The sequence below is a fragment of the Silurus meridionalis genome, chromosome 23, assembly GCF_014805685.1.
Source record: "Silurus meridionalis isolate SWU-2019-XX chromosome 23, ASM1480568v1, whole genome shotgun sequence".
Lineage (NCBI taxonomy): Eukaryota > Metazoa > Chordata > Actinopteri > Siluriformes > Siluridae > Silurus > Silurus meridionalis.
In genome coordinates this window covers 14,344,443-14,370,880 of record NC_060906.1, presented here as the reverse complement: position 1 = coordinate 14,370,880, position 26,438 = coordinate 14,344,443, and the positions used below count along the sequence as shown (strand labels likewise).

At 34.8% G+C, this 26,438-nt stretch overlaps 1 protein-coding gene across 3 annotated transcripts; it reads right to left on the bottom strand.

The window, feature by feature from the left end:
• Positions 1-347: 347 nt before the first annotated feature.
• LOC124377462 (phospholipase B1, membrane-associated-like) lies at positions 348-25,999 on the bottom strand. Of its 3 annotated transcripts, XM_046836960.1 has the most exons (48): positions 25,660-25,999; positions 24,691-24,844; positions 23,726-23,761; positions 23,535-23,584; positions 21,876-21,996; positions 20,296-20,364; positions 18,468-18,508; positions 18,193-18,247; positions 17,487-17,550; positions 17,360-17,394; positions 17,151-17,220; positions 16,973-17,024; positions 16,741-16,803; positions 16,432-16,485; positions 16,266-16,327; positions 15,947-16,022; positions 15,160-15,258; positions 14,966-15,046; positions 14,802-14,870; positions 14,576-14,659; positions 14,058-14,118; positions 13,326-13,384; positions 12,285-12,352; positions 12,013-12,056; positions 11,548-11,656; positions 11,411-11,462; positions 11,063-11,143; positions 10,707-10,772; positions 10,064-10,164; positions 9,785-9,866; positions 8,169-8,270; positions 7,892-7,987; positions 7,698-7,769; positions 7,449-7,526; positions 7,297-7,357; positions 7,025-7,083; positions 6,725-6,792; positions 6,519-6,562; positions 5,644-5,746; positions 5,400-5,451; positions 5,056-5,136; positions 4,896-4,961; positions 4,418-4,512; positions 3,023-3,104; positions 2,752-2,856; positions 2,553-2,648; positions 1,354-1,428; positions 348-1,160 (listed from the first exon to the last, which is right to left on the bottom strand). In XM_046836960.1, exons 6-48 carry the CDS (start codon positions 20,345-20,347, stop codon positions 888-890), a joined length of 3,288 nt encoding a protein of 1,095 aa, XP_046692916.1. In that variant the 5' UTR covers positions 20,348-20,364; positions 21,876-21,996; positions 23,535-23,584; positions 23,726-23,761; positions 24,691-24,844; positions 25,660-25,999; the 3' UTR covers positions 348-887. The 3 variants fall into 3 exon arrangements, with proteins under 3 accessions (XP_046692916.1, XP_046692915.1, XP_046692917.1); XM_046836959.1 differs by lacking the exon at positions 23,726-23,761; XM_046836961.1 differs by lacking the exons at positions 23,535-23,584; positions 23,726-23,761; positions 24,691-24,844; positions 25,660-25,999 and having other exon boundaries at positions 21,876-22,210.
• Between the last annotated feature and the right edge of the window lie 439 nt (positions 26,000-26,438).

Below are 26,438 nucleotides of genomic sequence, written 5' to 3'. Positions count from 1 at the left end.
CACAGTCCTATAAACTTTCCCTTTCACTCTTGCAGATCCCCTTCTATCACAAATCACTCCTGCCACTCTTCTCCACCCACTCCACCATGCCTGCACTCTTTTCTACACTTCTCTAACACACTCTACATTACTTTGCACTGTTGACCCCAGATACCTAAACTCCTGCACCTTCACCACCTTTCTGCAACCACAAAAAGCATTAACAGTACTATTTATTATTATTATTATTATTATTATTATTATTATTATTATTGCATTCCAGTATCAAATTCACACATTGTAATATTAAAGACAAACTACAGTTTTGTACAAAATTATATTTTTTATTACAAAAAAAATTACAATGATCTAGAGAATTACAGTATAGTATATTCCTCATGGGTTACATAAAGTTGCAAAGCCTTTATATCATATATAATCATATGATAATTATTGTGAAGCTGTTCTGAGGATGAAAGTGTGACACATTGGCGAGTAACATTAACTCTAAAATAAAATTAGGTGTTTAATCTTCAACTTTTTTTTTCAGGGCACTGTATCATGGCGTACCATGTTTAGACACCAGCTCATTGGGATATGTTAAGACAAATATTTCACTGTATTGTGATCAATTTGTGTATTGCAACTGTGCATTTCTAATACGAGTATGTGATAATGAGTAGGTGTCTAATAAGTAGGTGTTAGAAATTTTTAAAACATGACTGCCATTACAGCTGCTTCATAGATTAGATACCAACAGTAGCGAAGCTACACTTAAAGGATTAGGTACCCTTTTGCATGAAACCCTTTTAGCCTTGTGTGTGTGTTATCTTGTCATAAACATACACAACCAATTTGATAAAGGCATTGCAGTCCAAAGTCAATGGCAGTGTAATTGTATCTCAGTGCTAGAAGCTAGTTCCCTTAATCTCTGTTTCCCTTTCCCTTACTTTGGCTTCATTCTTCTGCTTCTTAATAAACCGGCGCATAAATAGCCATGTGACCCCCCAACCAAGGAGTAAACCTGCAACCCCAAATATGGCTGGTACCCACACAGGAATGCCACCAGTACAGGGAGCTGGGGTGCTGGACACTGCGGTGCTGGACACTGGGGTGCTTGTAGATGTTGTGAAGTAATCAGGGTGGCTGTTCATCTTGGTATAAATAAATGGTCTGAGAGTCTGACATGGAGAAAACAAGCATGAAAGACAAAAAAAAGTTTAAGCAATAGAAATATCCTACTGTATATAATTATCAAAGCACTTCTTCACTTCACTTGAACATAACATTTCAATACACACATCTTTATTATTCTCCGAACAGTATCTATTACTGTTGTACAATCCATTATCAGTTATGACCGATCACACTCACCTCTGTTGGGCACTTAAGTTTTGTGCGATCATATGTAAAGTTGTTAAAGGTCTGCTTATTTCCAACTGGTTCCAACTAGACAAACAGGGAAACAGTGTGCAATATTAATGCAAAAAATAATAAACTGGAATACTGGGTGCAACATGGAAAAATTCACCCTGCAGTGGGGATTACTAGGCACATTCAACACACATTCACACAGCTGGAAATTCCAATCCAGCTACATGCAAGTTTATGAACAGGAGGAAAAGAGAAGAGCTCAGAAACTCACATAGCATGTGAAGTAACTTAAGCTCAGGAAGGAATTAAAGACCTTGGAGCGGTGAAGCTACCAATTGCACCTATTATCTACCAATTAATATATTGGCTTATTTGAATTTTATATTTTGATGTATATTTTTTTCCTTACTCAAAATTTTAGGATTTTACATTTTAAATAAGAATGCAATCAGTAAATTTGCAGTGACTTCACAGTCATTTGATGGATTATAGATATCTTTGCATTAAAGGGAATCTTCTTCTTCTTCTTCTTTCGGCTGCTCCCATTAGGGTTCGCCACAGCGGATCAACAGTCTCCATACCCCCCTGTCCTCTAAATCTGCCTCTTTTACGCCAACTACCTACATGTCTTCCCTCACCAAATCCATAAACCTCCTCCGTGGCCTTCCTCTTTTCCTCCTTCCTGGTGGCTCTATCCTCAGCATTCTTCTACCAATGTAATTCATGTCCCTCCTCTGCACATGTCCAAACCATCTCAATCTCGCCTCCCTCACCTTGTCACCAAAACATCCTACATGCGCTGTCCCTCTAATAAACTTATTTCTAATCTTGTCCACTCTCATCACTCCCAATGAAAACCTTAATATCTTCAGCTCTGCTACCTCCAGCTCCACCTCCTGTCTTTTACTCAGTGCCACTGTCTCTAATCCATACAACATCGCAGGTCTCACCACAGTCCTATAAACTTTCCCTTTCATTAAATTTCATTAAAGGGAATGGAACCACAAAAACCAAAGAAAAGACCAGTTCAAAACAACAACAACAACAACAAAAACAACAATATACTAACTTATTAGTAAGTAACATTGTTTCCCAGGTCATGTTTAATTTGTCACATACAAATGGAAAATGTACAATGTGTCAAGTACTGTACTTTAAAACATCTTCTAGATAGAGATCAGTTCAGTTTAGAGCCTTACCATGTTATTCCAAAGAGAAATGGCCATCTCAGCTTGTGCCCGCTCGCTAAAATGGAAGCAGTCTAATGTAAAGTAACTAAGATCAGGATTTCCATCCTGGAATATGTAAAATACAGGAAATAAAGTGAATTGTTAGCATTTCGTAATCAGCCAGAGCCATATTGTGAGGCCAGTGTTCAAGAATTGAACACACACTCACTTTATCTGAAGGAATGGTTGTGTTTTGAAGATAAGGCTGAAGGACAACAGTGAAATCTTCATGTCCATCATAACGTTGCCCCGATATTAGCCGTTCCAACTCAGTCTAACAGGCAGGGGTTAAGTGTAATATAAAGTTAAAAGACAGCCCATTCATTACACCCTGGGATCATGTCAGTCTTAGAATGAAACATTTTAAAAAGTTATATAGACTACAGGGTCAAAATTCTATAATAAAATCTTGTAAAAACAACAACTTTTATTCGAGTTACCTGATATTCTTGATTGATGAGCTTTAGTGCCATCAGCTCTGATGAGTTGTCAGCTGGAGTCATTAGACATGGACAGACATCTCTGAAAACCACAGACACATAAATAAAAAGTAGAACTGCAAGGATCTCCACAAGGTCTAAAGGCCTGACTAACAATACACTCCAGAAAATAAAGATCAGAACATACAGAACAGTAAGTAAATTAGAACTTTAGACTTCTGTACTGATTCTACTGTAATTTTGGATAAAATGGAGGCCAATCTTGATTAATGAATTTATCAGTACTCCATATGACTAGAGGACAAAACTGAACTGTCTCCAAAAAATCTATATACATATATTACATCAAACTGCATTTGTCTCTAGTTAGATCAAGACCAAATGTAGGCCAAGATCAGATCTGTTAAAGTAGGATTTTTTAAGACCTAATGTAACCCAAGTTTAGACTCACAACTAAGCAGATACATCTGCATGACACACTGTATGTACAGTATGTATTGTAGCCATATAAAATCAAATGTAAATCAAGAAATACAAGAACCAGCTTAGACAAGGGGAGTCACAAGCACTACTACAGACCAACAACCACAACAGACTTTCCTCCAATCCTCCAATAGAGGGCAAACATGTGCTTCAGACACAAAACCAACTATAGTATTTTTAAACTGTAGATTATGCTATGATGCAGTGCAGTCTAACACAATTAGAGGACAACATCAAATGCCCCTTTTCTGCATTCACAGGCCATCAAATGACTGGTTAGTCTCAGTCTGATTTAAAGAAGAGAGAATAATGAGATAAAGAGCATGGGTTAGCGCTTTTGCTCAAGCAGTTTTTTGTTGTGCCATTTAAGAGCCAGGATCAGAGGTAGTAGTAACAGGCGGCAGATCCCACAGCAGGTATTCATACATTAAGAATTCTTCTGCTACCACGAGTTGGTATATCAGACCAGATTTGTTTCAGATTCTACAAATATAAGGACAGACTTTACAATACAGAATACTTTACCTATAGTAGGTACTGGCTGAATTAAAACATACATATCCTTGAAAAGCTCTGCATCATGGTCCTGCTGAACTCTTCTAAATTTAGTGAGTGTTTTTCAATGACAGGTCTGAAGGCCATCAGCATTATTTTCATATCACTACTCAAAATCTTTAGCTATTTATCAACTCTCTTGTAGTGTTCATGGTTTAGCAGTGTTCATTATCTAAAAGTATCTTTAGATTTTATAGTAGAAACACAACCCTCCATGTTTAACAGGAAAATAGAGACTTTTCTTTTAACTGTTAACAGTACTGTGTCTTTTGTAGTTTAGAAAATATTTTTAGACAGAGGCTTTTCATGGAATGCATAAATCTTTATGCAGAAATTATTTGATAAAAGTTCAGAAACCTGGGGAAAAAACTGCAGCCTAATGAACTCTTCATGACCATCCTTAAGACCTCGATTTCTGGAACTGTAAGAACATTTACTAGAACACGAGGCACCTGCATTGGAGGAAATAGAGGGCAATTAACTTAAGATAACCATAATGTTAATGATTTATTACCCCTACTCACTATATAATCTTACTTATACAATCATGATAACATTGTCTTAATCTTTGTTTAAGGGCTACATCAAATTGAGGGACTTCAAAAACCTTTGGCAGTGTAGATCACAATTAATGTGTATATTGTTTCGGATCAGGTGTTGGCTAAGGACTGCAAGATATTTAAACAAGTTCATACACTACAAAACCTACTGTAGGTAGATTGATTTGTTGAAATCAGATCTAACAAATCTAAACAAGATTTCCTGCAATTTATTTACAGTTTTTGAGTCAACTAAGGGTTAACTAGTAAACTGATTTTAGTGGGAATTTCTTGACCTCTTTATACAGCAGATCCAGAGCATTCGTGAGGTGATGACTGTAGTTCTGTGGTAAAAAATTGTTCTGCGTAAAGGAGGAAAAATATTAACACAGTGTTAACAGATAAACAATTTCAAGTATAACCACAATACTTTAAGCATAACAAACAAGAACATACCTGGTCCATACAATACTGGCATAAATCACTGACCCCAACAAACACAGTAATTAGCTTCCAGTCCATTTTGAAATCTACATGCTGCAGAAAATGGGTTGATTTCAATTAGGTACTTTTGTAATAAGGGAATATGAAGGGGATAACAGTGAAAATGCTATGTTATAGAGAACAGAGTGGCCCAAATTCAAGAAACAGATGACAGGTTTAAGCTACAATGGGATGTTAATTTTATTTTTTGAATCTAATTAAACAACCAAAAAAAAAGAAAAATGAATTACACTTTTTTTTTCATAATATTGCATCCTAAAAAGCCCAAACTGTGATAAAGTGAAAATTTTCCTCACCTCACTGGATTTTAAGGCCTGAATAAGTCTGTTCACCTGATCTATAAGACCACTAAAAGGGACAAGAGACCACAATGGTTAATACAGCTATATAAACACAAATATAGAAAATAATATATGGACAACTTGAATTTATGGTTGCAACCTTAAAGAAGCTGTTTGTAACGTGAACCTCAGTTGGGCTCATATAATCAGATATTTTTCAGCAAAAGTGTAAAAGCAGAATGAAGCTGAGAATACTTACGAGGCTGTGGCTCCAGACACGGCCATGTTAAAGCCATCTTTTGCTGACACGCCGTCACCAGTAGAGAAGCCCTTTAGAAATGGGTTAAATTGTCTCAGGATATCTGTAAAACACACACACATGCACATACACACACATTTAGTTTAGTATTATGTCACTGCAGAAACTTTTATTTATATATACTGTTGTGCTGTGGGATATGTTATATTACCAATTATTTATTTGTTCATTTGTAGTTTTGCCAAGCAAGGCAACAGTAACATTTAAATATCCTGCTTATATTTGTATGTTTATTTAATTTAACCAGAAGCATGAGCTAAATCTGTCAAGAAACACACATTTTCCAACATTGCCTACACCAAATAAATACAGCCAGCTATGTTTGTTGTCTGAAATTATAATAAATTATAACTAACATTATAGCTTCATGCAAACTGGATGCCAAGATCATCACAAAATCACCTTATACCGATTTTAATATATCAAACATACTTGTTCGTGGTAAAAACACAGAATGAAATGATGCTACTAATTAAATAAAGCTGTAGATGGCCTGAACAAGGTTTTCTTGTTCAATAGATTGATATTACTAAACACATACACTAGACAAGAGGAATGGCCCACAGCTTAAAGGTGAAATGTGAGAAGTGACCCAGATCATAATAGACTTCCAATTTGCATATATCTATAAAATTATTTTATATAATGGTTTATTTTCAAATGATGTTACAAATATTTATTTAATGAATTTCACACTGCTAGCTATGAACCTTCTTTACTTGTTGTCAAGCTTAGCCTCCAGTGCAAAAATGGGACACACCAAAATGGACACACCAGCCACTGTAAATGCCAAATTAATTTTAAGAAAAACTCACTTGGCAGTGTTGTAGTAGTGTCCAATGAATAATCACCTCCAATACTGAAAACACACACACACACACACACACACACACACACACACACACACACACACACACACACACACACACACACAGTTACATCAAGCATATTGTAAATCCTATTTTACACATTTTACATAACACTTGGTCTTCACACATGAAAGAAAATTTCTGTATTTTACCTCCATGAAACTCCCCTGTATTCCGTATGGAACTGAGTGTAATTCTGTGATTTTGTTCCAAGCGCAGCCTAGAGAACACACAAATTTATAAATATAATTAAATATAAATATGATAAAATTATAAATAGAAATTCAATGAATTTTGTATGCCTGAGCACTGCAAGGATTCTTCGAAATCTTATGCAAAACATGCTCGGCAGGTGATAGTGATATCTCATTTATTGATAAGGGATAAAGTAGTCACGTATTATACGACAATGGTGCAGCTGATAAAAGTCAATTAGCACTTCCAGAACTTACAGTAACAGAATCTCCGAGTGCTGCAATAACCCTGATATCCGCAGGGCGCAAGTGATGAACTAAACGTATACAAAAATAATATTACAATGATTAAACCTTTATTTAGTTAACCAAACTGTACTGCTCGCAAAAAAGGTCTCAAATTACGGCTGTCAACTCACTACTTAATCAATACTCATAAATTCATTAAAGCTTATTATTAGTAATATCATTATTGTCTTTTTTTTATTCCTGTTACTCCTCTTCTTTTTCTGTTTTTCTCTTACATTTACCTGAGTTGGGGATGCTGATTGATGGCTTGGTTTCTGTGCAGGAGAAATCACTACCCCAGTTCTGGGTAAGACAATAATCACATAATAATAATAATAATAATAATAATAATAATTATATATATATATATATATATATGAATAAAAGTACATACTGGAATTTGAGGTGGAGGGGGCAGTGGGCTTTTATATGTGTAATTGCTGTTCACAAAGGTCTGAAAAAAGGGTGAGGTCTGGCAAAGAAGACAACATAATATAAAGTTACAATAAATAAAGTTCTAAAACACTGATGACACAATCCTGCTGTGTGTGTGTGTGTGTGTGTGTGTGTGTGTGTGTGTGTGTGTGTGTGTGTGTGTGTGTAAGTGTGTGTGTGTGTGAAAAGAATGTGAGAGCAGTTTTACCTGTGATGGACATTTAGTCTGAAGTCCTATAGAAAAGTCCTGTTTATGAGTTTTATTCTCCAGCTCCTCTATCTGGGGACAAAGGGAAATCATTAAAAGTTGAAGATGAATTAATGTATATTTGAGGTCATGCAGCATTAATGTAGTTTTATGCTTTTTTTTTCCAGGCATCTTGTGAATTTGAATTAACTAACCATGTTGTTCCACAGAGCACGGGCCATTAGAGTTTGTGCCTTCTGACTGAGGTGGAAACAGTCAGGAGAGAAAAATGATCGATCAGGTCGTCCATCCTGAGAGAGAGAAAGAGAGCGAGAGATATTAAAACTCACTAACTGCTCAATAAAAGTATAGATTGTGTCATTATTATTATTATTATTATTATTATTATTATTATTAGTGAGTAAGTGCGTGAGTGTGTGTGTGTGTGTGTGTGTGTGTTTGTGTGTGTGTGTGCGCATGTTTGTTTCTAACCAGCATTGGAACTGCTATATCCCTAAGAAAAGGCTGTAGCACCACAGTGAAGTTAGAGTGTGTGTCATAACGGCCAGACTCCACCAACTCTCTCAGCACTCTCTGACAAAACCACACAAAAAAATGAATACCACATGAAAAAAAAAAATAAAACCACACAAACCAACATTAATGGGCATAATGTACATTATAAATCCGATATAAATCAACGTGTTTTGTTCTTGTTTCACTATAAAGAGGGTTTAGCTAAGCTTCTGTAAAACCAGCTGGCTATTAAGGTAAACTTACTGTAGCAAGAGAAAACAAACTAGTACTATTAGTTCAATTACAAACAAAACTAATAGTTTATTAGCTCACTGGCAAAATGGAGGTTTATTAGTGAACCAGTCTGGTAAAATCTTCCAGGTAAAATAAAAATGCTAAACTGCTAAACAGTGTGAGAAAAAAAAAAAAAAAAAAAAAAAAGATATATACTATTAATAGATATATACATGCTGCCTCGTTGAGGCAGTAATTGCATGCATTTTAACTATAGCAATAGAGTATGCGTGTGCTTTTTGTAGAGTGCTTTCAAATTCTTCTTTTATTGGTCATCTTTCTTAACTCAAAGGTAAACATGTGTATTAATACTTCATATAAAACATCACCATGAAATATACCTAGTTACTATGAAATATACATTATGATAGCCCACTGATTGTAAACAGAGCTTTAATGGATTCTGACATAATGTTAAACAACATTATTACCCAGATATTTTTGTAAAAGCTGTCTTTTATATGTATGGAAGCGCATTGCATTCACAAAGAAAAATAAATCACAGAAAGGATCTCATTATGACTTAATATCTTATAGTTATGACTTAATATCTTGTAATTATGACAATATCTTATAATTATGCGATCCTGATCTCATAATTATGAGATAGGTATCTCATAATTAATTAATCATAATAAAAATCTAACAATATCTTAGTTTAATTAGCTACTGGACATGTCCTTGCTGACCTGCTACTCCTGCTAATTAATTTAGTTACGGTAAGTCTTGCTTCAGTTAATGGATACAGAGCATTAACTATTATTATTATTATTATTTAATTTTTTTATTAATTTTTTTACTGTTATTATAATATTTTAACATCTGATGATTTTATCATTATTATAATTATTATAATTTAATGATTATTATATTATATTATATTACATTATTATATTCTGACTGTCCACTTGATAAAAGTTTGTTTTATCAGTCAGAATGTGTAACATATTTTAGTAGTCAATGTTAAAATATAATACTAATACTACTACTACTACTACTACTACTACTACTACTACTACTAATAATAATAATAGTAATGCCCCATATCTATTTACTGAAGCAAGACTTACCATAACTAAATGAATTAGCAGGAGGGGCAGGTCAGTGAGGAAATGTCCAGTAGCTAATAAAACTAATATACAGTCATCAGGCTAAACCATATTATAGCTGCTAAGAAAAAAAAAAATTTTCTTTGTGAATGCAATGCGCTTCCGTACTTCCGTATACATGAAATCTTTTAAGCAATTTAAATAAGATTGCATTCTGTTGTGGCATAATGATAAACATCAGTGTTTCACCTGATAAGCTCTATTCCGAACTTCTATGTCCTGCAAAGCGTCTGATCCATCTTCTGGTGAAATAACGCAGGAACAGAGTATGCTATGGAACCAAGAATTATTATTATTATTATTATTATTATTATTATTATTATTATTATAAGTAGCAGTAGTAGTAGTAGTAGTAATAATAGTAGTAACAGTAGTATTTTAATAATTTATTAATAATTTATTTTGTGTCCTTCCTGTTTTAAAGTCACTTAGTCATTTACAGATCTACATAGTCATGCTCACACTCACTTCACAAGCCATGTGGGGCAGCGCAGAGTGGAGTCCTGGTGCATAACTCTCAGTGGGGTGATGTGAATTGGCTCCACCAGATTAACAATAGCACGAGGAACCTGAACATTCAACACATAAAACACTGTCTCCTTTAATAAGAGAATACCTGCACATTCCAGCAGTTATCTAATCATCCAATCATATGGAAGTAGCACAATGCAAAAAAGTAAAATGTAATTCAGAGGATACAGCTTTAGTTATTGTTCACATCAAACATTAGAATAGGCCTATTTATATGCCTAATTAAGATATTCACTTATTACACCAATTTTTACTCTTATTTCAGTGTGAACAACTATCTCAATCCCATCATATTCATGATTCATTTTTAATTTGTTCCTTTATTCATTTTCAGTTCATCCTGGTCAGGTTGGTAGTGGATCCAGTGGAGCCTATCCAAGGAACACTAGGTTTAAGGCAGAAATACTTCCTGGATGGATGAAGTCCATCATATTGTATTATCCAGACATGTTCACTCAATATAGATAAAACATTCCACATGAAACTTTCCCCAATCATTTCTACCAAAATATATTTTCTTTAGCGAAGGGATTATTTTGGGTTCATATTTGCGACTTTATAAATAGACTTGAAATCTCACCTCAGAGTGGAGGAAGTCCAGTGCTACCTTAATTCGGTTAACAAAGTTCTCCGGGGAAAAATACATCTGTGAATGAAAGACAGAATGAAACAACAGACTGTCTTGCCTGTTTATTTGTCTATATAGTTGTGATTTACAAAAATGTCCAGTTTCATATATAGTTCCATATATAGTTATATTTTCCAAAACCTATACATATCTATGTGTAAGATGCTATTTACAATATTATACAAATGATTTACAAATAATCCAAATATAATAGCACAAACAAACGTTGTACATAAACGTCATCTATAAAAATTTATAATATACAATACATGAAGTAAAAAAAAATGTTTAGGATTATATGGACATACTGGTTTTTGGCACGAGTCACAAAAATCATTGCCTCCGATGAACATGGTGATCACCTTCCAATCTGAATAAAAATTGATACGCTGTGGAAAACAATCAAGACACTTGTAGAGTCAATAACATTTCATATATAAATACTATAAGTGCTATCCCGATTATTATCATTATGATTATTACTATCATGATCAAGACAATTATTATTATTTTTATTATTATTAGTAGTAGTATCATTCAACTGGATAATAGATTATAATATAATATAATATAATATAATATAATAATAATATAATATAATATAATATAATATAATATAATATAATGACAGTTGATGAGTGCAAGTAATTCCTTACATTATCAGTCTTCATTCTTTGGACCAGTGCTTCAACTTGCCTCTGCATGTCACTGATAATCAAATCAAGTATGTTAACTTTTTATTAATAATGTAATACAAAAAAAAACAGTTAAAGGACACAAGTAATAAACTCACGAGCTCTTGGCTCCTGCCACGGCCTGGTTAAGGAAAGCTTGTTTGCTGTTCTGTTTCCCTGTTCCAACTGAAAATCCTGTAAGATCCGGATTAAATACACGCAGGATGTCTGACAGAGAATGAACAGAAAACTGTAATAAGTGAAAAATGTAAAATTTATATAAGACAACATACTTCATATATTTGTATTATCAGTGATTTTAGCAGAATGTAGCTGAAGTTAGCCAGTTACTTCAGGGTTCAATCCAAAGCCAGGCAAGCGAATTACTAGCTAGGCTAGAATGCCTTAATGTTAGTAAAGACAGGATGCTTTATAGATTTAGTTTGTGTAGATGTCTCACTGTCATGAGTGGGAAGGACTTCACCATTACTACAAAAACTAGTCTGATTTGAAAATCACTGACCTCACCTTTAATAATATAATATTTAAATAAATTATGAAGTCAAAAAGTTTTTTAAACGAACTGGGAAGTGTAGTGGCAGTAGACAGGTTGCCGTCTCCTCCAATGCTGTCAAACACAAAAAACAGTGAAAGTAAGACTATAGTGATATGGTGATATAATAAGGAAACTGTCATACTAATATAGGTAGTGCTATGCTTTACTGTGATTTTTACAATGTATTTTAACATTATGTTACTGATGCCACATTCTATTCACTTTCTGTTGTTCTATTGTTATACCATATCATATAGAAGCAAAGCATTATACACAAAGCTGTAACATTGTTGTTGTTACCTCCATGATAATCCCCTGTACTGTGTCAGCACATCCACCAGGTTTGTAGACGCAACACCATTCCCTGCCTTCACATAGAATTGAGAAATGTTTAAAGGAGAGCAGTGACTTGTAATTAAATGCTGTACCTAACCAGAAAAAAGCACCATGTACCAAATAAAAGACTACACTTGCACAAAGTTAAGGATTTTGTAGGATCAGTATTAACTGGCAGAATCCAGTGAGACCCAGATATACCCATTTACTGTCTGAAGACATCTGGCCAGAAATTGTCATTGTGTAAGAATTACAGCCAAAATGCCATACTTCTGACATGGAAACAAGGTTAAGCGACTCAACTATGCACGAGAACATAAGAACATGGCAGCATGTCCATCTGGATTAATGAAAAATGATTCATTAAAAATATTTGACTGTAGCAGGAGAGAGTTTGTTTGCCAAAGGGCAGGAGAGTGGTTCAATAATGAGTGTCTGCAGGCATTAGTAAAGCATGGTAGACGTGTAAATTGAGATTTGGACAGGATTAATTGTGTCTTTAATGCTGAGAAATACAGGAAGATACTTATCAATCATGCATTACCATCAGAGAGGCATCTGATTGGCCCCAAATTTATTCTGCAGCAGGACAACGACCCCAAACATATAGTCGATGTCATTAAGAACTATGAGCCCTTCTCTCAACATCATTCAGTCTGCCTGGGATTACAGTATATATTATATTGAGGCAGCATATATATATATATATATATATATATATATATATATGAAAAAATATATTTTTAAATATATAAAAATATATTTTGCTTTTAGATAATGCATTAGAAGCAGTACATTTATATGAATCACTGCTATAACTGAAAGTTGTCACTATTTTCAGAGCTATTTTTATAGATAACACACAATAATAATGATATAAAAGAGCACTATATTTTATGCTCAGATCCAAAATGATCATACTGAAAGTGAAATTAGGTAACACAAATGGATATTGGCTAAAGTGTTCTCTAAGTTAATGTGTGTGTGTGTGTGTGTCTTACAGACCGTTAGGGAATCACCAACTGCTCCCACAACTCGGATGTCAGCCGGCCTTAATGCATGCACTGTAGAGACAAGCAATATTTCCAGGTACACGGCCTTGTAGCAGTTTGTATGGTTATAATTTGAAATGATATGCTATTAAAGTGTGACAAACAGCTTTTCCCTTATAAATAGAACCCAAAATATTAATGACAACTCATAGTTACTATACAGTAATACAGTATCAGGAGAATATAAATGATAAAAACACTAATGACTTTTCTTACTAGGTGTACACTAGTCATCCTGATATTAGAATATAATTTAATTTAATTTAATTGAAATCGTCCAATATCAAATGTTTGGTGCTCTATTTGCTATATAGCTTTCCCAAAGTGTTACTAATGTTTTCTTAGCAAAATTAACCAAATAAAGTTTAAAAAATAACATTCAGTTCTAATGAAAATTGATGGTTCTGGTTTGTTTATTTATGTCTCATAGAACCTACAATAGTACCTTGTGTACTCTGATATAAGCTAATATATATATATATATATATATATATATATATATATATATATATATATATATATGTGTATCTTACAAGATGCATAGTGTAATTATTAAGAACTGTTTTAATATGAGAAAAGAGAAACTGAGTGTTAATTGGCATGTGTCTCAAAGGTGTAATTCTGCCATAGATTAAATAAAAATGTGTTGTGTTAAAGTTTAGGATGTGTGTGAGTGTGTGTATACCTGAGGTTGGGATTGTGTTGGAGGGACTTAGGTCTTCACAATCCATGTTAGTGCCCAATACCTACAATAACACCAAAAACAGAACGGATTTACATTTAAATTTATTGCATTTGGTAGACATATTTTTTCCAGAGTGAGTCTGGATAATGATTTCATTTTATACAACTGAGCATTTGAGGGTCAAGGGCCTTGCTCAAGGGCCCAGCAGGGTTTATAGGGTTTCAGCCATTATGTCTTGCCAAGGTAAAATAAATCTGCATTGATGCCTTCAGAATTAACAGCGTTGGCATCTGTAGCATCAAATACATGACAATGAAACTGTCGCTTTAACCAATTTGATTTCGAGTTGGTGACAACGGGGCCATCTATCAGGTGTACAATAACGTCAGCAATAGGACACCACTGAAGGCCTAAGTGTGAAACACAGCACGCCACTGCATTAAGCATATCGTTATGAACTCTCTGTGATTTCATTTCAGGAGATTTGACTTAGTAAAGATGTAAATGAATATATTTACATTATCAGCAGCTGGATCAGCTTCTCTGGATGATGGACTCATTGTGGATGGAGAGTTCTTCTCTGTTCTGAGAAACGGTTGATGCTGTATAATAAGATATATTAAAATAAGAGCGAGTGTGTGCTGTTGCTAATACATGTTTAAAAACACCAACATTTATACATTCTGATCATTGCTGCATGGTTTTTTAAATAGTTTGTAGTGTCAATTTTCTTGTGAATCATACCTCAGTTGGACACCGTATCATTGGTATATTAAAGTTGTTCAGGTTCTCATTCTTGGTGTTTGGCTGGAGCTGCAAACAGTTAAATAAAAATAATAAAAAATAAAATTAGCTTCTGTATATGAAGCTTGATGGATATCCATGCTTTGTGTGTTATTTTGACATACAAGGTTTTCCCAGAGCTGCCGAAAGAGTATCTGTGCTTGAAGGTCATTCTGATTCTCAAAAATCTCTAAAGTCAACTCATACTTCAGACAAGACACAAATAAAGGAAGAAAAAGCCTGTTGGTTATTTTTATATTTTTATTTCTCCATTGTAATAATCTTTCTTTTACTGCTGTAACAAATAAAACATTCTTACACGGTTGACATCTGAAAACAGAGGAATGTCCTGAAGCTGCACAGTGAAATCCTCTCTGGTGTACCAGTCCTTCTCTCTAAGTGTCGTTTTTAAAACTTCCTGGGAAAATAAAAAAACACCAAAAACCAGGTGTAAGGAAACATTTGAAATGTAAATAATGATTTCAAAAGAAACAACACATTATTTTTTATGCAACATGCTGTACATGCTACTATTTAGAAAATGTAGGAGTTTTAGAGCTATAGTATATAATTTATTATATATTAGATTTTTTTTGTTAGTATTTCATGCATAAAGTTTTTATTTATGTGTTAAAACAGTATTTTTTTTTGTTCTTACAAAAATTTGACAGAAATTTGAATTTACAATACATTATATGAAGACACAATATAAATCACAGCATCTAAAAAAAAAATCCACATTTATTGTAGTCTATTTCAGAAAATGCAATATTAAAATGATTGTGTTTTTATCTTTCTCTAACACACCAATTTATAATAATGGGTATAAATTAAACCATGTTGTTTACTTAAAAAATTTAAGTGATGGATAAATCTGGCCGTTGATTATACATACAGTGTTAAGGTAAGATGATTTGTACTTTATACATAATTTATCACTATTGTTTATAATGGAGCATTTTATTCATGGTTTTATAGCATCTTACAAAGGGAAATGTTTTTATTGTTATTATTATTATTATTATTATTATTATTATTATTATTATTATTATTATTATTATTATTATTATCAGTAGTATTAGTAGTAGTATTAGTAGCACTCTTACCAAAAGACCATGTGAATAAATTGCAAATTCCAAGCGCAGCTCTTCAACTGAATCTACCAGTGGACAAGAGCACATTCTGGCAACACACACACACACACACACACACACACACACACACACACACACACACTTTAATGTTCAATTAAGACTTGGTGGTCCCATTTAATAGCTTATACTCTTCATGGAGAAAAATGTTTCCTGCATGATTTGCATAGATTTGTCCTAATAATATAATATAAAGAAATTGAATTGTAGTATCAGAGTGCACACATTGAAGATAAGGCATTGGGTTTTATATTGAATATGATCCTATAATTACCTATTGTGTCTGTTGTTATCTTCAGCTTCCTGGAGGGCAACACTCACTATGGCCTGTTTTAGCTGAAAAAGAGGAAGGTTCAGCAACAGAAACAAAATGTTGTACAGTGGTAAATTATCTGTCTTCACAACAGTCATCCCCTGCACCCCCCTTAACAAACACACACCTCAGAGTGCAGCACTTGTAGAGCAGCATCCACTTCCTGTGCCACAATAGTGACCTGAAAAAAGCCACACCCAAGCACAGTAACTGTTTACAAGCTTCTTTTGAGATGTGTGAAGCCGCTGCCTCATCTTAAACAGCTGCTCAATTGTCACTAGCTTTTATATGACCTAACTAATACAGATGTGGGTAACTCCATAGGGACAGCAAAAGCCAGACAGTCTATACTGGGGCTTTTAATTAATAATATAATTAGTGTTAGTGAATGTGTAATAAATGGTAATAAATGATTTGTGTGTGTTTGCTCTCTAACCTGCTCAGCACACATACACTGTCGATCAACTGGTATGAAGACAATCACCAGCTTCCAGTCAGACTAAAACACACACATGTAATGTACAATTAAAAATGTATTTACAAAACAATTAAAACTTAAAACCTGAACTTAAAATACATGAAATTATTATTGAAAAACAGGCTTATAAAATAAACCAGTATAAAATAGAAAACATTTTCATTATTTACATTATATTATAGAATATTACCTGTTGGGAGTTCAGTAGGGAAACTGCTTGTTCAGCCTGATTTACCAGACCACTGGGCACATAGAGAACAATAAGTAACACACACACACACACACACACACACACACACACACACACACACACACACACACACACACACACACTCTCTCTCTCTCTCTCTCTCTCTCTCTGTGTGTACCTGGATTGTACAGAGTTAAATCCATCAGGTAACACACTGGAAAACTCGGGACTGAACATGGACATCACATCTGAGAAAACAACAACTATAAATCAATTACATTCACTCACTCCCAAAGAACACATATATCATCATCATCAACAACATAAACACACAGACACACACATACACAAACACACGCTCACACAAGTGAGTATAGATCAACTTACCGTGAAGGCTGCTTATAACTGATGACATTACACTGCTGCAGAAAAACAAGAGGATCATCACCATTTAGAAATATTGCTCACTTTATTGCATACACATGCACATGCATATAAAGATTTTGTGTCTTACCCTGGGGCACGCGGAAGTCCAACACCAGAGAAAACTGTAATGTCCGCAGGCCTCAGTGAATGCACTGCAATATTAGGATATTTGTGTAAAAATGTGGTTTCCCCCACTAATATACTCGTGTGTATATACAGTATATATACGTGTATGTATATAATATATATATATATATATATATGAAATTTAAAGTAAACATATTTAAAAAATAAAATAAAATAATATAAATTGTGCAAATTCTGTAATATTATACAGAACATACAAGGCCCTGCATGTAGTGATGCAAAGATGATTGTATTCATCACTGAACGGTGCAGAAAAAGACAAAAATTGTGTGTATAGAGTAAATCAGTGCAAAATATACCAGTACAGGAATAAAGGCTATCCATAGATCCAAATAAAAAATTATTGTCATACACAGATCAAACCTGGAAACTATCCCAGAGAATGTGGGGCAAAAAGTAGAGGCACATGTCAGTATGCCAACCTATTAAAGGGCACAGTTGCACAAACACACTCACACAACTGTTGACTATGAACAATTTGGCAAGCATATGCATATGCATATGTCTTTGGACTGGGGAAAAATCAGGACTACATAAAAGAATCCCCAAAAGCACATTGAGAACATGCAAACTCCATGTAAATACCCCTTATTATACATCAAGGTCACTATACTGTGTATTTTTATATAAGATCAAAAGAGTGTTACCTGAAGAAGGTTTGACTGTGCCAACAGAAGTATCAGAACAAGGCCAGTAGAGTCTCTGACAGAGAGATATCAGACAGATAGCCAAAAATGATAAGAATGAACTTGCAGTACATTCGTATGCAAGTACATGAAGGACCATGTTAGACTGTTCACTTAGCACAGCGCCCCAACCAGTGAGCCACCACTGATTACATGATTTAATGTCCTTTAACCAAATTTTGCAGCTCTATATTTTGAAGGGATTACAGTTTTGTGCAGAGTCATCTGTAACTCACCTTGTTGGGTTTCTCAGGTAAATTGCGACCAAACACTGCCCCTGAAGATGAAAACAACCAAACAGGTCTCAACTAATATGATTTCTTTTAGATGGTTTGATAAGTTTCCAAGTTTAGTGCCAAGTTTATAATTCATTATATTCTGCACCAACAACTGCTAACATTTCATTTATGGCATTGTGAGGGAACATTTGTATATACGAAATCTAGTAAAGTTCAAAAGTGCACAAAGAGGTGAAAGTAATAAGTATGACTTGCAATTTCTGGCACCAAGACAACCTGCTGTTCTGTGATAGTGAAGGTCGGACTTATCTAATGGATGCTGATAAAGAATATCTTTCATCTTTAAGTTCCTTATCCAGTGCATTCAGATATTTAAAAAAAATATATCAATCTGAGTCATTTGTTATAGTTTAGTTAAATTTTTTTCACAATCAAATTTTACAGTAAAACAAATTTTTTTACTACTATGCTGTTTCAGTTGAGATATTTATTATAGTATTAACTCCTCAACATCAAACAATGTAAATGTAAATTTAGATGTACAGAAGTGGTACTTTAAAAAAGAATTAGGTTGCAAATTCTAAAGTCATTTATGATGTGAAAATTTATTTTCTAATCAGATTCATTATATGGACAAAAGTATTATAAGACCTGACTTTTTTAGCCATATGTGGTTCTTCTTCAAACTGTTCCCACAAAGTTGGAGGCACACAACTGTATAGGATGTCTTTGTAGCATTACATAGCATTAAAAACTTCCTTCACTTCAACTAAGAAACCCAAACCTGTTCAAGAATGGCAATAAAGCATAAAGCCAGCCTCACTAGAATATGGTTTACATGGGTTGTTATGGATCTTGAGTGGTCTGCTATAGAACTCTGACATCAACCCTATTAACCACTTCTGGGATGAACTGTAATGCTGACTGCAACCCAGGCCTCCTTACCCTACATCAGAACCAGGCTTTACTAAAAGCCTTGTTGCTGACTGAGCACAAGCACACTGGAATGAGGTGTTGAAAAAGCAGACACAAATCACATGTCCACAAACTTTTGTCCATATAGTGTATTAATTCAGAAAGATGCAAACCATGTATTTTGTAATATGAAATTTTCACATTATAATATTTGATTATAAATCACAATTTATGATATTTAAAATCATGCTTATTTTTTAACTGTGAATGCACCTCAATTGTGACCAATTCATGATTTAATTTTACCAGTCATTGTTAGATACCAACACATAGCCCATATACAAAAAATTTAATTACAACAAATACAAAAGTCATTCGGTGGGGTCAAACACACTCTATTACTGTGATAAAAAACAGTCCAAGTCCAATCCATAATATCACATAATAATACCATAATACCCCCCCTTGTAGAAAGTTGTTGTTTGATTATTAGGTTACAATTTAAGGTTTATTTTACATTAAAAGTAGGTTGAAACCCTAAACCAACCATGATGTTATTTTATATTATAATGCCACATTTACATGATCACTGGTAACTTTCCAAACAGGCCTGAGTCCTGTTAGAGAAAATAAAATAGCATCTATAATTTTTTTTTTTTTTTTATGAAAAGATTTTAAAATTCAACACAAAAAAGTTGACATCATAAACTACTTAATGATGTTTGCACATAAATAAAGAAGCAACAGTACAGCAGAGATTAGACATTAGACATTTGCAAAATGCTTGTTTTGAAAATTAGCAAAAATGTCCTAAAGCACTGAAAAAAGGAGGAAGTTTTTATTTTTAAAGACCCACCTATCAAAACAGGTGTTTTAAAATGTGAAAGAATAATATAAAAAGCACAACAACCTGAGAGCAAGGACAAAAGAACGAACATCTGACGTGCATCCATCATCTTCATACCAGCCTCTGGAAACTCTGGAGAATTTGTCAGAGAGAGAACCACAAAAACACTTGCACATTTATGTCCTCATAGTTTTTATGATCATTTATGGTCCTCTAAGACATGATTGACAGCCGCATCTCTTATCAGTAAAGGATTTCTGAAGTATTGATGAGGCGGGGCTTAAACACCCAAATGTAGAGCAAAGCTCAGCCAAGGGTGAAATGCAATGAATTACATTTACTTGCATTATGGTACTATAGTTCACTGTAATTGTATTTTAAAGATTAATTAAATAATGGTACTTGTACTTTTGCTTGAGAAAGAGAAAAGTATTGCCATTACTGGATACAAAGTAATGCATTTAACCCAGTAAACAAATTTAGACCTAAGGATCTACACTTCTGGCTCAAAATTGTGCAGCAAAAATGTCTGAGACAGTGAAAAGAAGATGAGCATCCCTTGAGTAATTTATAAATATCTTCAGTTTTAAATGTTTCAGAGCTAACAGTCGATGATCTGCCAATACTCAAACTAGTAGTCATTTGCTATTTCACAGCTTAACATCTAACATGCAGAAAAATTTATCTAGCTGTGTGAACTAGCTAGTTAACCATTTTTTTTTATGTTTTATAATATTTAAGCTCTGTGTTAAACTTAAGATGTCACTTGGAATTTTGGTAATGGATTAAAATGAATATGGGTTAAATATATCAAAGTTCCTGCTCAGCCTATAGGTAATGCTATCATATTGTGTATGGGATATCTTTTCTATGTAGCTATTTAACTAGAATTAGCATTTCGGATTAGTTGTGCCAATCTAAAACATGTTAAATAAATAAAAAAGCAGGTATTTACCAGACAAATTGGTAGCCAAAAGTAGTATCTAGGCAACTAGATAGCGAGACAGATACATAGATAAATAGATAGATAGATACAATATACAAAGATAATAGGCTGAATATAGTGTAAAGATGTGCCAGCTAGTGTGTCCTTGAAAAGATTAAAAGAGATGATAACAGATAGAAGAGAGAAAAGATCAACTGAAAAAAATATGGGTGAATGTGAGGCTTTGCAGAAACTAAACATAAAGCAAAAGATAAAGCGATAAATAGAGGTAGATTAACATAAGGACATGTCGTTGCATAACAACAGCTCACTATTTTATGATAATTAAGGCTATAGGACAGATAAAAGATAATTTATCATCCATCTTTAAACCCTTAATCGTTCTTATCATACAGAAGTAGAGAGATTGGCACAGAAGACATACAATTAAGAAAATAAAATTCTACAACTTTCTCTGCAAAAGGACAAGAGTGTATGTTTGTCTGCCTACGTGTCTCCAGTTTGAGGAAATAAAAAAATAAAAAATAAATAAAATAATAACATGACGATAGTGCTGAAATCCTAGTTTAATATTAAAATGTAGGATACTAATACTTAAGTCTCGAAAGACCAGATACAGAGTGAAAGGTCATAATGTGCCAAGCAATGCTGTGAGCCAATGATCAAATGACAAGTAAGACTGTACAGATTGTGGCACCTTCAGGTGATCAATAGGAATATTTGCTGCTTGCATGAATTCTGGTGATCCTAAAATTCATGGCTCCAGGCCTCATTATGAAGAACTTCCTATCATCCCCGAGAGCTTGAATTCACTCCACCTGAGGAAAGAAATAGTACATTCTAACTGACACAATTTGACATCAGATATCAGGAGTAATGAGATAAGACTTTGTGGAAAAATGTCATACAACAATGTGGGACTCAGTGCAGTGGCCTCTGGCATTAGCAGAATTTTTGTATGCATAGCATGGTGAAAAGGAAGTCAAGTCAAGTCAAGTTTATTTGTATAGCGCTTTTCACAACAGACATTGTCTCAAAGCAGCTTTACAGAAATCAACAGTCAAGGTGAATGGTGTGCATTTATCCCTGATGAGCAGCCATGGCGACTGTGGCAAGGAAAAACTCTCTTAGATGTTATGAGGAAGAAACCTTGAGAGGAACCAGACTCAAAAGGGGAACCCATCCTCATTTGGGTGACATCAAGAGTTTGATCATAAATCTTTCAACAATACAGAACACTGGAGAGTGAGAACGAACATAAGCACTGGAGTATAAGATTATAAGTAAATGTTCTTTCAACAGTCTTTGGTATAAAAGTAGGAGCTACTGAGGTCAACATTTGTGATCATCACAGATCCAGCATCAGCTTCTCCATGTCAGAGCCTTTAAACACTCCAGGAGGTCCAATGTCAAACTCCACACATGCAGTGGGATCCAATTGGCACTGGTACGTCTCTAGATGGTTCTTGCGAGTTTGGCATCTACTTCTTTAAAGTCCATAATCTTCATGAGGTGGGACGTGACTGGAGCTGGCCAAACCTCAGGAAGCCTCGGGATGGGGAGAGAAAGAGAAGCAGTGGAGAGCAATAGTACAAAAGGAAGAAGCAATTAAGCCATGGTGGTCTAAAGAGACTAGGTCAGAGTCATAGGGACAGAAAGCAGAGACTAGTGCTGGGGTGTTGGATAATTTGTTCACATTTGCGGACAGATCGGATGACAGATGATGCTTTGGGAGCTGATGATTCTCCTGATTACATGGCTGGCTACTACCCAGCCAACATTTTTATGTGGGTTTTTGATGGGCTGTCACTTGGGCCATTCAAAGGCAACCCAAATGGTGCCCAGAGAAATTTGTCCATCGGCTCCACATGGGCCCCATGTGTGTTAGCCCAGAGGGGCCACTGATGGGTCCATGGTGGGCTCTAAGTGGGACCCGTATAGGTGTTCTTTATATGGGCCCCAAATAGGTGTTAAAAAAGTGGGCAACAAAAAGGACCCTTATGGTGCCCAAATGACTCAATCATGGGTCAAACCACAAATGGCCCCTTTATATGGTTGTTGTGGGACCACAGTGGGTGAGATTTGGGTCCCATTTTTTAATTTCATCATTGATTTCTGTGGGTGAACTTAATGTGCTACTATGAAAAATCCACTGTCAAACCATTTCAAACAATGTAAAACTGTGCCTGACCAAACAAAGAACTAATATTAGTTGATTTTATGTGCTGCTCTATGTTTAAAATTACATGGTTGCGTATTTGAACTGTGAAAAATAAATGACTTAATATCAGAATGTGTAAATCACATTTAATTCAAATTAATTCAAGTAAACAAGAAACAGAAATAACAGAATTACTGAGTAAAATAGTTCACTGGTGGGTCTATGCAGATTCCTCGGCTGCACACCTACAAAACAGTAAAGAAAGAGAAGACAGAAAAGGCAGTTTAGTACATTTTAAAATACTACCATTCACAGCAGCATCTAAAAAAACATGCATCAATATAATTAAGACATATCCTAGAATCTCATCAGTGAATTGTTCCCACCTCTGCCTCGCACAGTAATAATTTATGCCGGGGGACCTGTCATGGAATCCAAAACATATGAATGTAACAATTAAAATATCAACCTTGCGTCTGAACTTGACTCTTAAACAAATATTTGGCCATTGCCAAAAGCCAGTGATTAGAACAATGATTCTGATCAGCTGAAAGATGTAAGTCACACTGCGGATCACAGTGACCCAGCAAGTTCAACGCACTGCAACTGAAGAAAACATATGCAAATAGAAAAAACACCAGCAAATTAAGAAAACATCTTCATCGGTTAAACAACACGTGCTGCAAATCCTCACAACTCAACTAAATACAGAAACGTCCTGCAAATCCTCACAACACAACCAGTTAATTTGCACTGCAAATAGCACAGACCACAAAATAAATGTTTCATGGGGAACCCAACAAGTGACGACCACGGGACTGCTTGTTCAGTGTCTATTCATCTGTGGTGTTGTTGATGATCTGAAAGGTGATTATTTTAACAACCTGATCATGATTCCTTGGCTTTGCCAGTTAACATAACGTGTTACAGTTAATTGTGTATTTCATTAGATTATTTAGAATAATAATATCCAAAAGGCCAAGGAATCATAAACAAACAATGATGTCACTTCTTGTGGTCCCCTTGAAACATTTATTTTGTGATCTGTGCTATTTGGTTGTGTTGTGAGGATTTGCAGCGTGTTTCTGTGTTTGGTTGCATTGTGGGGGTTTGCAGCATGTGTTGTCAAACTGATAATTCCTGGTGTTTTTTTCTATTTGGATGTGTTTTCTTCAGTTGCAGCATGTTGAGCTCTCTCAGCCACCGTATAAGATGCCTTGAGGATAAGTAATTTATAAGATATTTTTTAATTTCAGGGTGGAGTATGCCTTTAATTAAACAGAGGCAAAAACAGTGATCAGGATAAAATATTAATAATTGTGCAGCCCTAGCTATAGGTTATATGACTTACACTTCCAGCTGTACTGCCCTCCGATCATGGTCCCGCTGGGCTCTCAAAGCACGGTTGCTTTCTCTGTCTTTTGCATTTGTGAACCATTTACCAAGCGCCGTCTCCAGCTCTTTCTTACTGACAGTTTTCAGCAAAGGGTTCTGCTTCAGGCTACCTGTAAAGAAAAAAAATTAATATAAAGTAGAGCATGCTACTGCATCAACCAGGGAACAACCCATTATTTGTATGTATAAAGCATGCAAATTACACGAGCATAAGACTATCAAAACTAAAAAAAAAACCCTTCTAATCCACCATTTGCCCAAACTCTCAACTGATCTGAGTAAATGATGTTAAAATTACACAATACCATGCAAAATGTTAAATGCATCAATATGGTAAATTTCAGGCTTTGTTGTGATTAATGTTTAGAATAATTAGTGGGGGCCTTGAACACAGATCAGTTATTAAATTCGTACTGGTACACCTGGTACACCTGGTACACTGGTGCACTTTGGACCGGGAATTTGAACTGACCACTGTAAAATTAGTTCAAGTTACTTACTTATAACAATGTTTTGTCTTTAAAAGCCTTAGTGGAGCTAACACAGCAAGTGTTCGACTTGACTACACAAACCTGAGCGTGCTTGACATAAAAATACAGTGAAAGCAATTCGGAAGAATACGAAGTTGTCTACTCTCGAATTTGTCAGTCTGCACTGCACAGCTTCAAGTCAAACACATCTCAGTTCGTGGTGTCTATGCGCATGCGTGATTTCCACATTTTAGTAGACAATGTCCTAGTTATCTGCTAATCGTTAAGAATGTTTAGTTTTCCATAGGTGTTTATCTCTGAGGTAAACCAGTTCAATCGCCACACTTACCTTCTTTATATCGTGCCTGTAACTTTAATTACCACATATCTTTCAGAAGTATACATTAAATAAAATCATCAGTAAAATGTGATTAAAACAAAACATAATTTTTTACCGTGACAGTGATGTCAGGTTCTCCAGGTCAGGTCAGGTGATCAGTGGTAGTGAGTGATGACCGTTTCTTCAGAATGAGAAGGCGGGAGACAGAGGAGCCAATGAGAGACTCTGTAAGCTGCACAACCAAATTTTTTTTTTTTTTTTGACCAAAGGTCATACTATGTTATTGTTAATATATACATTTTTTGTTAATCTATTGATCTTATAAAACACGCAAAAAACATATCAATTGAATTTATCATCAAATTAATAATTTAATGATAGATTTCTTTTGACAAATATAGCTAAATATAGCCCAAATGTGGCCTATACAGGGCAACCTAACTGGGGCCCACTTTCAGCCCATAAAATGACCCCATGCCCACGTGATGGCCATATAAGCCAGATAACCCATGTGGGGCCCACATGGACATGTTGACTGGGTAGTTGTTTAGCTAGTGGATTTGGGAAGAAGCTACTGTCAGATATCATTTGCTGAGGTGAATAAGAAGACAACATTTCTCCTTTGGCAAATATTTACACTCCTGCTACATTTTTACAAGTGTGGCCTGTTTATTGTTGTTCCATGCAGTCACTGAATTTGTGTACCTTGTGTACCTTAATTATTTTGTGATATCAGCATACCCTTTTAGTGTCAGTTGGCAAAACAAAATGAGATTCAGTCGCCAAGGTGTAGGTAAGCTTTCATGCGTTTGCACGAGGCCATGCTTTGGTTTTAAAATTCAGAGAGTGAGGTATCCCAAGTGTCCAAATCCTCCTGCTTCATTTTTCATTGCT